General features: G+C 45.9%; 1 protein-coding gene across 3 annotated transcripts in view; it reads left to right on the top strand.

Moving 5' to 3' along the window:
- Positions 1-14,973, top strand: part of shtn3 (shootin 3) — a 137,988-nt gene that overhangs the window by 11,324 nt on the left and 111,691 nt on the right. For all 3 annotated transcript variants that reach the window (XM_041192961.1, XM_041192959.1, XM_041192960.1), the window contains exon 2: positions 10,581-10,641. In XM_041192961.1, the coding sequence (XP_041048895.1) occupies positions 10,581-10,641 (61 nt within the window). The remainder of the gene's footprint in view (positions 1-10,580; positions 10,642-14,973) is intronic.

Raw genomic sequence — 14,973 nt, 5'->3', positions numbered from 1 at the left:
AGCCTGAATGATTGATCTGATAGTTTGAAATCTGCTGCGTTTTGGAATGGTGTTATGACACAGCAGTTGGCAAAGGCTGATTGTTTAAACCCCAGAGGGAAACTTGAACAACTGTCGTAACTTGTATTTTCAATTAGTATGTTTGAGATGCAGCTCTAAATTCAGGGAAAGACCACTGAGCCTCAAAAGTTTTTTTATTTAAAACTAAATTAAACATTTATTAAATTAATGACAAATTAAACACATACACATGGCTACAAATTACTACCATAATAACTTTTAAACAAATGCCCAAATTAATCACTCCCAGGTAAATTTCCACCAAGGCAACAGTAACCTATAGGGGAAAATTTTTAGTTCAGCGGGCAGGTACGCGCCCAGCCTGACCAAGTATAAAATGATGTGCGAAGGCGTCAGGTGAGTATCCCAACATCATCACACACTCACGCGATATTTCAGTTCGCGGGGGTGCGCCGGAGTTAGCAGCACGCCCACCAAAAATTGAAAGGGCTATTAAGGCCATTAAAGTCATAATTGAAAGAAATTGAAACCTAACGGTTGGCGGGCAGGCGAAAAGGCCAAGCAGCCTTTGCATTTTTTAGGATAAGGTTTCTAGCAGCAAATAAAAGGAAAATAAAAATTTTTAAGTTTCATTTATAATATGTCCCTGCTCGTGTGACAGAGTCACATGAGGGGACATGTTTCATAACATTTTTAAAATCTTTATTTTTTTATTTTGAAAGCTGTTCATTTCCCTGAGGCAGCTCCGTGCCTCGAGGAGCTTTTCCAGCATGTACCCTGTGTGCATGCACAAAATTCACACTTGCCCACCCCCTCTCACACCGCGCACCCCCCCCCCACCCCCCCTCACCCCCCAGAACCACCACCCCCCCCCCCCCCACCCCCCCACAGGCAGCACTGAGCGCTGCCTCTCCTGTTTCTCCTCAATTGGCCTACCAGTGTGAAATCACAGTCTGGCCCCGATCGTGAGCGGTGGTTGGCTTCCTGACCGTCCCCACCCACCCCCACTAAACCTGCCCGACGAGGGCAGAATTCTGCCCATAGACTTTAAACAGACACGAGGCAAAGCACGTTTGACTTTATGCGTTCAAAATAAGGTTCCTCACAACTTGGTTCAGTTGAGGGCTTACAGGCTGATTAGATCTTAAATGCCTCTGCCTTACACACAATTTCCTTTCCCTCTTTATATCTAGCTTCCCCTTTGAATGTAAATTTTCCATGGTATCACTAGGCTTTTCTTCACATCTTCTAACTATAACATTTTCAACCCACTAATTTCATTAGTAATATAAACACATTGCTTGGCATCTCCCAGCTAGGTGTAGGATTTTACTCCCACTCTTGAATGCTTTATTCAACAAATGCAAATTTACACTTTACCTTCTATCCTCCTTCCTGTTTGCCCAATTAACATCTCAAACTACTATACAGACTAGCTGTCTTTAATCCAATTAAGACACACACAATCAACCACACAGGCCAGGATTATCCAGTCATCGGGTGAGCTTGGTGGGAGCGGGCAGAGGTGGTCGTGGAGTCGACCGCTGCCCGTGATCAGCTCTGCACCGCCATTTTACATGGGCGGGCCAATTAAGGCATGCCCTGCGTGGATCGTGAACAGTAGCGCTGGGTGCTACCTGTGCAGGCGGGGGAGGAGGCAGAGTTGGGTCCAGTGTTCTTTTGCACATACACGTGAAAAAGCACTTCAATCTCCCTGAGGCAGCTAATTGAAGCACTTGTAAAAAAATATATAAGGACATTAAAAATTAAATGAAACATGTCCCCTCATGTGACTGTGTCACACTGAGATGTGACATGTTTTTATTTTATTTTCAAAATAAAGTTTTTATTTCATCAGTATTAGCTTTAGGAAACCTCATCCTGCCCACGGATAAGGTTTGCTAAAAAACATAAAGGCCGCTTTGCCTTTTTGCCTACCTGCCAACTGTAAAGTTGGACGGGCAGCGTAAAGTTCAACTTAATTACCTAATTAATGGCCTTAACAGGCCTTTTAATTATCGATGGGTGTGCAGCTGTCTCCGGCGCACACCCACCAAATGAAATATCACGTGAGTTCACGATGACGTTGGGACGCATGCTTGATGTAAAATTCGTCAAATGTAAAATTCTGCCCATAGACACAGACCCCACTAGAACTCTATTTTAAAAATAATTTTCAGTCACATTATAGACATTAATATTTCTTCATGTCAAATGGACAGGAGAATGTGATGGACAGCCCAAATAGTGTCCAGTGCATAATACAGTCAAAAAGTACTGTGTTGTCTCCTTCATGTCACTTCTAAGTCTGCAAATTTCAGTGAAGTATATGTGGGTTTGTTTATGGAAAATGCATTTTTGGTGTGACCACAGCTAAGTATGTTGAGAGTGTCTGAATTGTAACAAGACTCTTGTGTAATATACTGTATGTATCATAGCTTTATGTGAAAATTTAGAGGTAATGGTGCACACTGTCAATTTAGTGGCAGATTTTCACAAAACAATGTGTTGCTGAATTTATATAATAAATGGAATCGTATTGACGCTTCTAAAACAAGAAAAGCATTGACTTCCTAGATTATTTATGGGAATAATCCAGTATTGGCAATTGTTTTCACTAAATGGGGATAGCTGCATGATATCATCATGCATTGATAAAAGACTGTTAACCATCTCCTTAAATCAATTAATGACTTTTTCTTCTCTACCAATTTTCTCCCTTTTGCCTCCTCCCTTAAAACCTTCCTTCCTGCTGGGCTACATTTCTAGCTACCTCGACAACAGCTCCTCAGACCCTACTTCCTAAGGACTCCATCCCATTCTCTCAATTCCTCTACCTCTGTCACATTTGTTCAGCTGATGCCACGTTCCAAAACGGCGCATCTAACATGTCTTCCTTCTTCCTTAACTGAGGGTTCCGTCCAAATGTGGTTGATAGGGCCCTCAACTGTGTCCGACCCATCTCCCACACCATTGCTTTCGCCCCTTCCCTCCCTCCCAGAACCATGGGTAGGGTCCCCCTTGTCCTCACTTTTCCCCCCACCAGCCTCAGCATTCAAAGGATCACCCCCTGCCATTTCTGCCAACTCCAGCATGATGCCACCACCAAACACATCTTCCCTTCACTCTGCCTGTCAGCATTCCATAAGCACTGTTCCCTCTGTGATACTCTGGTCCACGTCTCCATCACCCCCAACTCCTCACCCCCTTCTAATACAAACGCAGAAGGTGCAACACCTGCCTCGTTACTCCTCCCTCCTTATCATCCCAAGGCCCCAAACACTCCTTTATTTATTTATTTTTGGGCAGTGCTTCACTTGCACCTCCTTCAATTTGGCCTACTGTATTTGCTGCTCCCAATGCTCTCTCTACACTGGGAAGACTAAAAGCAAACTGGGTGACCGCTTTACAGAATATCTTCAGTCAGTGCGCAAGCATGACCCAGGCCTTCCTGTCGCCTGCCATTTCAACACACCATCTTGCTCTCATGCCCACATGTCCGTCCTTGGCCTGCTGCAATGTTCCTGTGAAGCTCAACGCAAACTGGAGGAACAGCACCTCATCTTCTAATTAGGCACTTTATAACCTTCCGGACTTAACATTGAGTTCAACAACTTCAGACCATGAACTATCTCCTCCATCTTTACTCCTTTTTTAATCCAATTGTTTTTCTTTTATTTTTCAATTTTAATCTTATTTATTTTTATCCTTTTTCCCCAACACCCCACACGCCCCCCCCACACAGGGTCATCTGTCACTTGTTTCTGTTTTGCTTTCACAGAGCACTGACCCTTGTTCTGCCATTAACACATGCTGCTCTGACCTTTTTCAGTCTTTACCATAAACACTCCCTTTGTCTAATGTCCATGACACCTTTGTCAATCTCTCCTTAGCTCTCACTTATCCCTGACCTTCTATCTTGCTCCACCTACTCCACCCCTCTTAAGCAGTATAAATTCCATTACATTTCTACTTCTCTTTATCTTTGAAGAAGAGTCATATGGACTCAAAGGGCAGAATTTTCCAGCTGGCATGTGGGGGCGGGCCTTGCACGGCTGCGTGTAAAATGATGTGCAGTGACATTGGGCGAGAGTCCCGACGTCACCGCGCGCCATTGCGATATTTCGTTGGGCGGCGGGCAATGATGTCCGACGCGCGTCCGCCATTAATTAACGGGCCACTTAAGGCCCTTGACTCATCAATCGATGCCGATTTTTTGGCGCCTGTGCAATCTTCGAGTCGGCGCATGGGGGCAATGGGCAGCAGGTAGGACACATATGTATAAACCTCATCCACAGGCGGAATAAGAGGGCTCAGTGGGGTTGTGAGTGTGCTCCGTCAAATATTTATTTTTGAGAGTTTTTGAAACTTGCCATTGTGATCTGCAGTACTTCAAAATACATACCTGCTGCTTTTTCTGGACTCTTAGCCTTCAGGTCAGCACTCTGCAGTGAATGATCTTTTCTGGGCCTGCAGATTTCTGGAAGCCTTCCCTTAGCCTGGGAATGGGAGTTGAACTGTCCACTGGAAGCAGCTACTCTGAGGAGGAAGGGAGAGCTGTAAGGGAGAGCTGTAAGGGGAAGGAGGCCAGGAATGCACAATCAGCCTCCAGGGGAGCCAGCTTTGGGAGGACAGGCGCAGGCACAAGATGGTGCAAGGCAAGAGGTAGTCCAAGGTGAAAGGGGCTGCAGAAGGCACCACTATCCTGCTGCCAGGGTATACAGGCAGCGAAGCAGCTACCTCAATATGACTGAGGTGCAGTGCCGAAGGAGGCTCTGCCTCTCAAGGGAGACAGTCAACTATATCTGTCAGATGATAGGGCCTGAGATCTCCACTAACTGTGTGGGTGGCCACCCCATGCTAGTGGCTCTGAAAGTCACAGCTGCCCACACTTGTGTCAAGCAGGTTACAGGTGTGTGCATTGACCTTCATCCACTACTGTTGGGACCAGGCAAGCCAGACACACCAAGCCAGAGGCTTCGCAGCCATTGCTGGCTTCCCCCGCATCCAGGGTGCTATAGACTGCACACATGTGGCCATTGAGGTGCCAGCAGGTGAGCCCGGTGCCTTCGTCAACAGGAAGGGCTTCCACTCCATGAATGTGCAGATAGTGTGTGATCACAGGATGCCGATTCTACAAGTCTGTGCAAGGTACCCAGGCAGCTCCCACAACACCTACATCCTCAGACACTCCCAGGTGCCAGGGCTCTTCAGTGCCCCAGTCCTGCTTGATGGATGGCTGCTTGGTGACAAGGGCTGGAGAAGGTGGCTCATGCCACCTCTCATGCCTCTCTGCCATCCAAGAACAGAAGCTGAACAGCAGTACAATAGGAGCCACGTCTCCACAAGGGCTGTGGTGGAGAGAGCCATTGGTCTTCTCAAGATGCGCTGGACTGCCCAGGGGGTGCACTCCAATACCCCCCAGATCGTGTGTTGGTGCTAGTGGCTGCATGCCACACTCTCCACAATCTTGTGCTGGAAAGGGGGGACGCAGTGGACGATGAAGATGTAGATGCAATGGCTGCAGCTGCACACGATGAGTCCAACAGTGAGTTCAAGGATGAACACACATAGGGAAATGCTGAGGGGGTAGACGCTGACCCGGGCACACTCCAGGGAGGCAGGGACACCCGGGAGGCTTTAATCCAATGAACCTTCAGCTAGCACACCACAGGACCTCCAGGACAAGCCTGGGCTGTCGGCTCGATGCTCAACACCTAAGTGCAAAATCTGCCAGATTAAGAAAAGTCACTAAGGGCCTTGATAATAAAGCTGAATGTCCCGCAAAACACTCATTACATTTTTAGAAACTATCCACATGCAGAAGAAAAAAGGCACCCTCAGCCATGGTGATATATCTGAATTTAATATAACAAGCAAACCAACTTATTCCAAAAAAAAGACAATAGTGTTACAAATCAAAACAAATCATAAGGACCTCATCTCAAGCCAACACAAAAGCACCAGTGATAAACCTGTGGTGTGTCTAAGTTTTTTTACGTTTTCGTTTCCGGGTGCTACGTCTTGGTGTGGCCCTCTCGCTGGGCGTGGCATCCTAGACAGCCTCCTGACTCTGCTGTCCTGTTGGCGTCGATGACCTTGGCGGTCATCCTCTGGCCGTGGAGCCAGTGCTGGCCCCACCTTGGGAGGGAGCTGCCAGTTCCACAGCTGGCATCTTCCCAGTCATCGCAGCCTCACTGGATGCTATGGTCACTGGGAGAGGGGCGGAGGAGCTGCCGCCTTCATCTGGAGCCCCCTGAGATGTGCCCGTAGAGACGACAGGCAGCTGCTGTAATGACGTGAGGCTACTTTGGACCTCCTTGTTCACCGTGGATGGATGGGCACTGAGCTGAGAAAGTTGATGCCCAAACCATCTTCCATACTGGCACTGACCAACTGAGATCAATGCTGATGTGAAGGTTTGCTGGTCAGAGCACATCCCCAGGAAGCCCTGATGGGTCTCCTGGAGGAGCCTCTCCACGGAAGTTGCCACTCTCTCCATGGAGGACGCATGGCGCTCAGACATGTGGCTCATTGCTTCGGCGATTGTCCGCATAGACTCCTCCACCACGGACACCAAGCCAAGCATAGCCTCATGTATCTCCACCAGATGCTCCCGCACACTCGGCCGCATTTCCTGCACTTGCTGCATTGCGGACGACTCCAGAGGCACATCATCAGGCACCGACTGAGCATGTGCCTGGTCCCCTGCAGCCCCCCAACTGCTGGCACCATGGGCACTCTGTCTCTGCCAGCTCCTCCAGCGGCTGTGAAGTGCCCTCACCACTGTGCCCTGGGACACTAGCCGATGTTCGAATTCCCACCGAGGTGCTAGTAACTGCACTGGTGCCTGCCTCGTAGAAATGGTGTGACGCTGGTGAGACTTCCGGCCCCTTGGGTGTGAGAGGGTCCCCCTGCTGCTCCTCCTCCCGGCCCTGCTCTGGTGATGCTGAAAGGAAGAACAAGGACATTGGATCAGTTAATGTGCAGACAATGTCAAAGTGCATCCCTGTCCCCCGGATCATTATGCACTCATCCTTCCATAAGCAATGGTCAAGCCATGTTGCAAACTTCAAACACTGAACATTCAGCATTGCCATGGCTGCTGGGAGAACAATGGTGACCTCACTGTTGGGCATAAATGCCTGGCTGTGGCACCCCAGCCTCACTGACACCAGTGGACTTGGGCACATGGCGCCTCTCCAGATTCAGGGCCTCCTGCTCCAAGTGGCTAAGATTGGCGATCTGCGTCTGGCCATCGCCAGTCCTCGCACGCTCTGCCGCATTATGAGCATTCTTCTCCTGAAAATGAGAGACGAACATTGATTAGTGCAAATTCCACATGGACTCTCTCTGCGCACGGCCCACCCCAACCAGAGTGGGACCTATCAGGGCTCCAGTGCCTCCTCACCCTGCTGCTGCTGAACACTCACACAAAGATCCTAGGCCTGCTCCCCACCCCCCTTGGCCAAATGCTGCCTACATCACATTAGGAATCACACAGTATTTCCTCCCATGGCAAGGAGGCGCAAGCACGTGGAGCGCAGAGGGCAGCAGATCGATCGATGCCACGCCACCTTGAAGCTTCCCTCCCAGCATGTCATCACCCTGACTTGGACATGTCCTGCAGTTCAAACACAGCGCCTAGGTGCAGCTCCTCCAGGTTGCCCCCAAACCAGTCATGTGGGGCTTAGTGTAATACATGTTGTGGGGGAAAAACACATCTCCTCATCACCCGCTCAGGCTGACCTCAGCATGGGCAATATCTGCTGGCCCACCCAGCAAAGGACACATGCCATCAATGATTCATTGCAGTCACTACACTCAGACCTGGGTAGGGGTGTGGGGGTGTTGGTGGGCAGCAGAGGGGGAAAAGCCCATCTGCTGGGTTAAGTGACCAATGCCAACATTTTCCTCACCCTGTCAGAGCGCAACAAGTCATTGAAGCACTTGTGATACTGGATCCAGGTGCGCCGCACCACGTCATGGGAGCACACTACCTCCGTCACCTCCTCCCAGACACATTTCGCCATGTGGGGGTTCTCCTCCTCCCGTCCTGAGGAACCAGCACCTCCCGCCGTGCTGCCACCTCCTCGCGGAGGGTAGCAAGGCAGTCATCCGAAAAACGAGCGGCGCACAGGCCCTACCCTCTGCTCTGGCCTTTCCCGCTGCCCTACCCTCCAGCCTGACCTGCTCCACTGGTCTACCCCCTCCCGGACTGACCTGCTCACCAGACGCCCTCTGGTTAGCTCTTCCACTTGACATTGTGAGCAGCCTTGCAAAGGCTGCCAGCGCTTCATATAAACAGGTCGCTGGGTCACCATTGAACCCAGCGGACAGTGCACTCCTGCCGCCACCCGCCCACTCCCGCTATCCTTGGGAGTCACGCATTATGCTGGGCCCGTTTAATTGGCCCGCCCACGTAAAATGGTGGTACGGATCCGGTCGCGGGCGGTGATCGGTTCTGTGCCTGCCCGGGCCCGCTCCAGCTCTGCCCTCCCGCCAACCAGAAAATTCAGCCCAAAGTGTTAACTCTGTTTCACTCTTCACAGGTGCTGCCAGACCTGCTGAGGTTTTACAGCATTTTTTGTTTTTATTTCAGATTTCCAGCATCCGCAGTATTTTGCTTTCATCTACATTTCCATAAATGCTGATGCTTTCTTTTACTCTGTCTAAGCCGTGATGGTGTGTATCTTCAGGTTTTTTGACTGGAGGTAGCATCACAGACATGGCTGACCCTGTCAACACAATAACTTGTGTACTTCAACCTAAATTTCTGAATAATAACCAGAGAGTAGGGGCCCTGGCTCACTTAATACTCTGAATATGAGGGTACCAAGCTCAACTGTAATAAGAAGGGAAAGACTTACATTTACACAGTACCTTTCATGGCAACATGATGTCCCAAAGCATTTTGAAGCCAATGTTGGTTAAGGGATAACGTTGGCCAAGGCACCAAGGAACCCTCCTGCTCTTCTGTGGATAATGCTGTGAGACCTTTTGAGTCCACCTAAGATAGCAGGAGGAGCCTGAGTTTGATGTCTCATCCCACAGTGTTGCACTGAAGCATCAGCCTAGATTACATCCTTAAAACATTAGATTGGGCGATTAACCCACAACCATCTGACTCAGAAGAAGAGAATGGCACCACTGAGGCTGACACTTTGTAGTAATCTTACAATGCCCTGACTGAGATCATTTAACCAAAGCACTATTCCTGGGACTTTCCTAGTTTGTATGACTTAGGTAATCACTGAATGTACTTGCTAAGCTATCATGAAAGTTATAGGTCATGACTTTTAGAAAATGAATGGAAATTAGCAGCAATTGGGTTGATTGAGTGCTAACAGTTCCTGCTCCATCCAACACCACAATAAGGTAAGTGAAATTGTTGAAGTTTAACACATCAGTGGAATCTTGTGGCACTCCCTTGAAGGTTGGTGGTTTGGTTGCCAAGAACCTGAAGAAACTGATGGCTGAACAAACTGATCTTACAGTTGTTAGACTCCTAGCTGTACCTGCAAGGATATAACACTTGTTCCAAATGTACGTCCTGGACATCTACAAAAGAGCCTTTACCAAAAGGGCAGGCAGTGCACTTGCATCGGAGAATAAGTGTGCACACACATTTAACATGGGTGCAGTGTGATTCAACTTCTAGGCCAGTCAGTCAGGATCAAAGAATATGGATGATGATGGATCTCCTATAGCTTCCACTCTGTTACTTTCAGGAGTCCTGGAGAAACTTTACTTTCACTTTTCTCTTCAGCCTATTATACAAACTAATGAGTGTCATCTCATTGAAAAAATGTCCGGAAATAAACTGTATGGTTTAACTACAAGGCCAGCATCAGGCTGGGTATTTCTCTAAGCTAACTCTGATGGATAGCTGAGCCAGCCCTAAGGTTAAAGCCACCAGCTTGACTATCCTGAGGCAGTGCAGGTATTTGAGGATGGATGCTCTGAACAACCTCAAAGATGAAAGCCACCTGTGCCCATCTGAAAAGATTTTGTGTGACAAGTTACACGAAATGTTTTTGTTAATCCAACACTCCATCGAGTGTCTTGTGGTGGTGAAATACCACAAATTGTACACTCAGCTACAGCGCAACTAGGGGGAACGATCGGTGGGCATACAAGCAGAAAACTTCGGCCAGCATGTACATAGAGCATGCATATTCACCACAAACATTTAGCCCAACACATCTGCACATACCCAGACACAGAAAGTTAAGCATGTAAATGCAAACACAAAGAGGAGAGCAATTGCACTGTAGAAGTGAATGTTCATGCCTCATTAAGAACCTGATAAATGGATCAGGATTGTTACCCTTCATGTTGGAAAGATTACAAACAGTGTAAGCTTCCAATCCAACCACTGCCCACGTACCTCATCCTGCCTATATTTGATCAGAGTGATTTTCAGAGATATGTTGTGGCCTTGATGCTTGAGTAAAGCCAGAGTTGTCAAAAGCAGAATGGTGCTTACTATCAATTTAATTAGTTAGTACATGACCTGGTCACTGAAGCACTACCCTATTTGTTTTTTTTTTCTTTAGTGCAAGCGACTGGCTCGTGAACGAGATGAGGCTGAGAGGCAGCTGAAACAGATCAAGCGAGGTAGGTCTGTTTCCCTTCCCATATCCATCGTTCTTTAATTTAATTGTTGTGGATGAAAACATTACATTGAGCAGCCACTCTGCTATGGTAAAAAAATATAATCTGTTCACAATAATGAGGCAATCTATTCTGTGAGGGAAACTGTTCATTTTCCAGCTACCGATGACAGCGCCGCAACACTACTTTGCAATAAGCTGTTCATTTACACTCCACGCACAGGGCTGCTGAGAAGAAGGTACATTGGTTGGGGTTGTATAGGTGGATTGATATTCTACTGATAAGTAAAGGCTCTGTTTCGACATCACCAGTTGTTGAATTATGTTCTCAGAGCTCTGCAAATAAGGAAGCACCCTAACCCATAGGCTTCAATAAGGTTGAAATCTTTGGTACAGCACCAGCATTGACTTGTTCAGTGGTGACATGTTTCATTGTTTATATCTTGAGAGCCATTGATGGTACAGAGCTTAAAATTAATTATAATCCCTCCTGGCAATGAAAGACAGTGATAATTTCTGATTTAAGAAGTTAGAATATTCCAAAATGGCTCAGTTATTAATATTGCAATGCTAAAGGTTTAAAGCATGAAATTCATTTAGTTACCTTATTAATGCTTGCGCACTACAGACTATTGTCTAATATTGAAGGAAAAATTGGTTTATTCCTTTGCTGCGCTACCTGTCATTAAGGACAACTCAATGCAGAATCACTCCCACCCCAGCGGTTACTGTCTAGATTTCAAAACTGAACAAAGACATTGTGGTTGAGTTCCTGTAGGAGTTTTCCCAATAACATGCTGCTTCTCTGGATTTTTCATAGATCATCTGCCAAAATCAAGGCAGGCGATGAGGAAAAGCCTTGCAGAAAATCATTCTTTAGAGTATTATAGAATATTCCAGCACAGAAAAGATCACTAATGCCAGCAAGTCTGCACTAGGGTTCTTCGCTGGAACGATTTAATCTAATCCTACTCTCCCATTCATTCCCCTTCCCTTTAACATTCTACTTTGCCATTGTACTGTTACTTTTCAAATGTTGATTGAATTGAAGGCAATGCAGTATTGTAAAGATAGAGCAAAAAATGTGCGCCATCCATAACAGATGCCATGGAGTTTGAGTTCAATGCTGCTCTGGTGTCAATTACCTCTCAGTTGCGCTGCTATGAAAAAATACTGAAAAAAGCCGTGCCTGCTCAAAGGGAGGGAAAGAAAATCTGCACATTATCAGTGAATATAAAATGGTTTGCTCCACTGGAATTCCAGTCTATGGAAAGGGATTGATTCACTGAGATCCCATATGATGGGCATTGTTGAGAAGAGAATTGGTTTACTTCCATTCCCTGCAATGGGAATTTTGTCCATGGGGATTTCACATAAGGGAAGGGAACAGGAAGAAGTTTATTCCATTGGAATGTTGGCTGAAAGATTGGTTTCACATAGTATTAATAGAAATGGCAAGCAGAAGGAAAATCGAATAAACTTTAGTCAGATTTCTTTATAACACTTTGATGTATAGACTGTCTCTTTAAGTATTGTGCCAAGTCCATTGTAAATGCCTATATAATGTGAGTCTGAGAAATTTTTAAGGGTGACCCCAATGTCTCACCATACGGATAGATTATGGGTTTTACTATATTTCTCAAGGGTTTCTTTTGGGGTTATGGCAGGAAATTGGATGAACCTCCAAATAAATTTTCCCCCCATGTTACTTTGTGCAAGCTGCCCAAGTGGACCATTGGCACATTGCTGCAGCAAAGTTCACTACAGGCATTAATGAACTGCCGCCATCAAAACTGTACCTCAGGAGCTGCGTTAACATTGTCCCCTTGGTGGCATGTCATTGACAGCATCCGTTGCTACTAATGCAGTGAGATGAATAAGTTACATTGTTTGTGCACTGTGCAATTGCATTAATGCAATGAAGCGCGGAACAGACATAAGTGTATTATTGTGCAATGAGAATAGACTGGAGGTCAAGTTTCCTTATAGAAGCCAGTGATGAAAGATTCCACATAAATCAAAATTATAATCCAACAAAACCAGAACAGAAAAAGGCTGAAACAGATAACATCAGCATCTAATTGGATTAGCAAATTTGGGTTATCAAACTCGGGTTAAATTATATCAGATTCCGTCTCCCAGCTCATAAATAAATTATTTGCACAGCTTTTGTAATAACAGAGCAACTGTATTAGAGAAGGGAGTGTTTCATTATTTTAGTGAATAATTCAGCTCTGAACGTCAATAATTCAGCACTGGATGCTCTGACAGAAGCGTCTTGTGTTACCCACAGACTTTTGCAGCTTTTAATTCATTTTTTGGAAATTCATTCTTTTTCTCAGGTAATTTAAGATATTTTTCTTACTTTATATTTAAGTTACATTCTTTCCTCTTTTTCTTGGGGCTCTCCTCCCTCACTCAACTATATACCATGCACACATTCTGTATCCTTCACCTAACTGGTTGTGGTGTGGGTGTTGTTACTAGGCTATGCACTTTTAACTTTGGAAATATGATTTTTCAACTTTCAACTGACTGAACATTTTGTAATTTGAACGGAGACATAGCAAACTGCTTAAAAATGCAAGGCCACATTTCAAAATGGAAGTGAGAAACAAATAAACTACCCTCGGGAGAGTGTGAAGAGAGAACTATTTCCTATAATCCAGACACCCATCGAAAGTCAGAACTGTCTAAGGAAGCGACATGAAAACTGCAAAGTACTGGATAATGAAACAATGGCTGCAACAGATAGACATACCCAAAACCTTTTGGAAATGCACAATGGGCAAAGTATTTCAAGGCAAGGTTGCCAGCCACTTAAGAGAGATTGCAAGTGACACAGGTGGTGTCAAGAAAGTCTTCAGCAGAGGAAACACACGCACTGCTGAGGGCAGAAGGCTTTCGCTCTCTCCCTCTCTCTTTCTTTTGGAATAAGTGTGTCACCCAGTTCGAGAAGCCAACTCTACCAGAAACTTACCAGTGAACCAATAATTCAAAATAATTGCAACACCTTCTACATCTGACCACATCTAAGAAACCAGCTAACCTAAATCAGCTGTAACGTTTAATATCTACGCCTCTTTATTCTTTGACCTTTTGTAATTGGAGTCTAACTCCCCTTATTTCTGATACATGTGTGTGTGTGTGTGTGTGTGTGTTCTGTGCATGTGTGTGTGTGTTCTGTGCGTGTGTGTATTCTGTGCGTGTGTGTGTATGTGTGTGTGTTATATGTGTGTGTGTATTCTGTGCGCATGTCTGTGTTCTGTGCATGTGTGTATTCTGTGCATGTGTGTGTGTTCTGTGCGTGTGTGTATTCTGTGTGGGTGTGTGTGTGTTCTGTGTGTGTGTGTATTCTGTGCGTGTGTGTGTGTTTTGTGCGTGTGTGTGCTGTGTGTGTGTGTGTGTGTGTGTGTTCTGTGTGTTCTGTGTGTGTGTGTATTCTGTGCATGTGTGTGTGTTCTGTGCATGTGTGTGTTCTGTGCGTGTATGGGCCCTAATGACTGCATGAAGGCTGAATGCTTGATGTTGCATTTTTATTATTTTTATGGGGTTTAGTGGTTAATAAATTTGCTATTTCTTTAACTCAAGAAAACCCTTGAGTTGGCTCCTTAATGCCGACAGCATAAATAGTTAAATACATTCTGATTTGGAAAAGGCATATTCTTGTAAGAAAGAAACTTAAACCTTTGTTGTGACCAACCAAGGAGGTTGATTAGAAGGGAGCCAGTGCACCCCTTCTCACCTGATCATAACAGTGCCCAGTAATGACTTTCCTTCCTTCATAGTGAGGCGCTACCTATCCTCTGCAATAAAACCAACTCAGAAAGATGTATCAAACTGAAATTAGTCTCTCAGCATGTGCAACTGTACAAGGCATTGGTGGGACGGCACCTGGAGTACTGTGCACAGTTTTGGTCCCCTTACTTGAGGAAGGATGCAGTTGCACTGGAGGCGGTTCAGAGGAGGTTCACTAGATTGATTCCAGAGATGTGGGGCTTATCTTATGAGGAGAGATTGAGCAGTTTAGGCCTATGTTCGCTAGAGTTTAGAAGGATGAGGGGAGATCTAATTGAGGTATATAAGATGCTAAAGGGGATAGACAAAGTAGATGTGGAGTGGATGTTTCCCCTTCTGGGGCATCCTAGAACGAGAGGCCATAGTTTTAGGCTAAGGGATAGTAGATTTAGATCAGAGATGAGGAGGAATTACTTTTCTCAAAGGATCGTGAATCTGTGGAATTCACTACCTCAGAGTGCAGTGGATGCCAGGATGCTGAATGCATTTAAGGAGGAGATAGACAGATTTTTAATTAGTAATGGGTTGAAAGGTTATG

Source organism: Carcharodon carcharias, chromosome 8 (assembly GCF_017639515.1).
Source record: "Carcharodon carcharias isolate sCarCar2 chromosome 8, sCarCar2.pri, whole genome shotgun sequence".
Classification (NCBI taxonomy): Eukaryota; Metazoa; Chordata; class Chondrichthyes; order Lamniformes; family Lamnidae; genus Carcharodon; species Carcharodon carcharias.
Note: the sequence above shows the minus strand (reverse complement) of the source record. Positions and strands in the feature narration are given on the sequence as shown.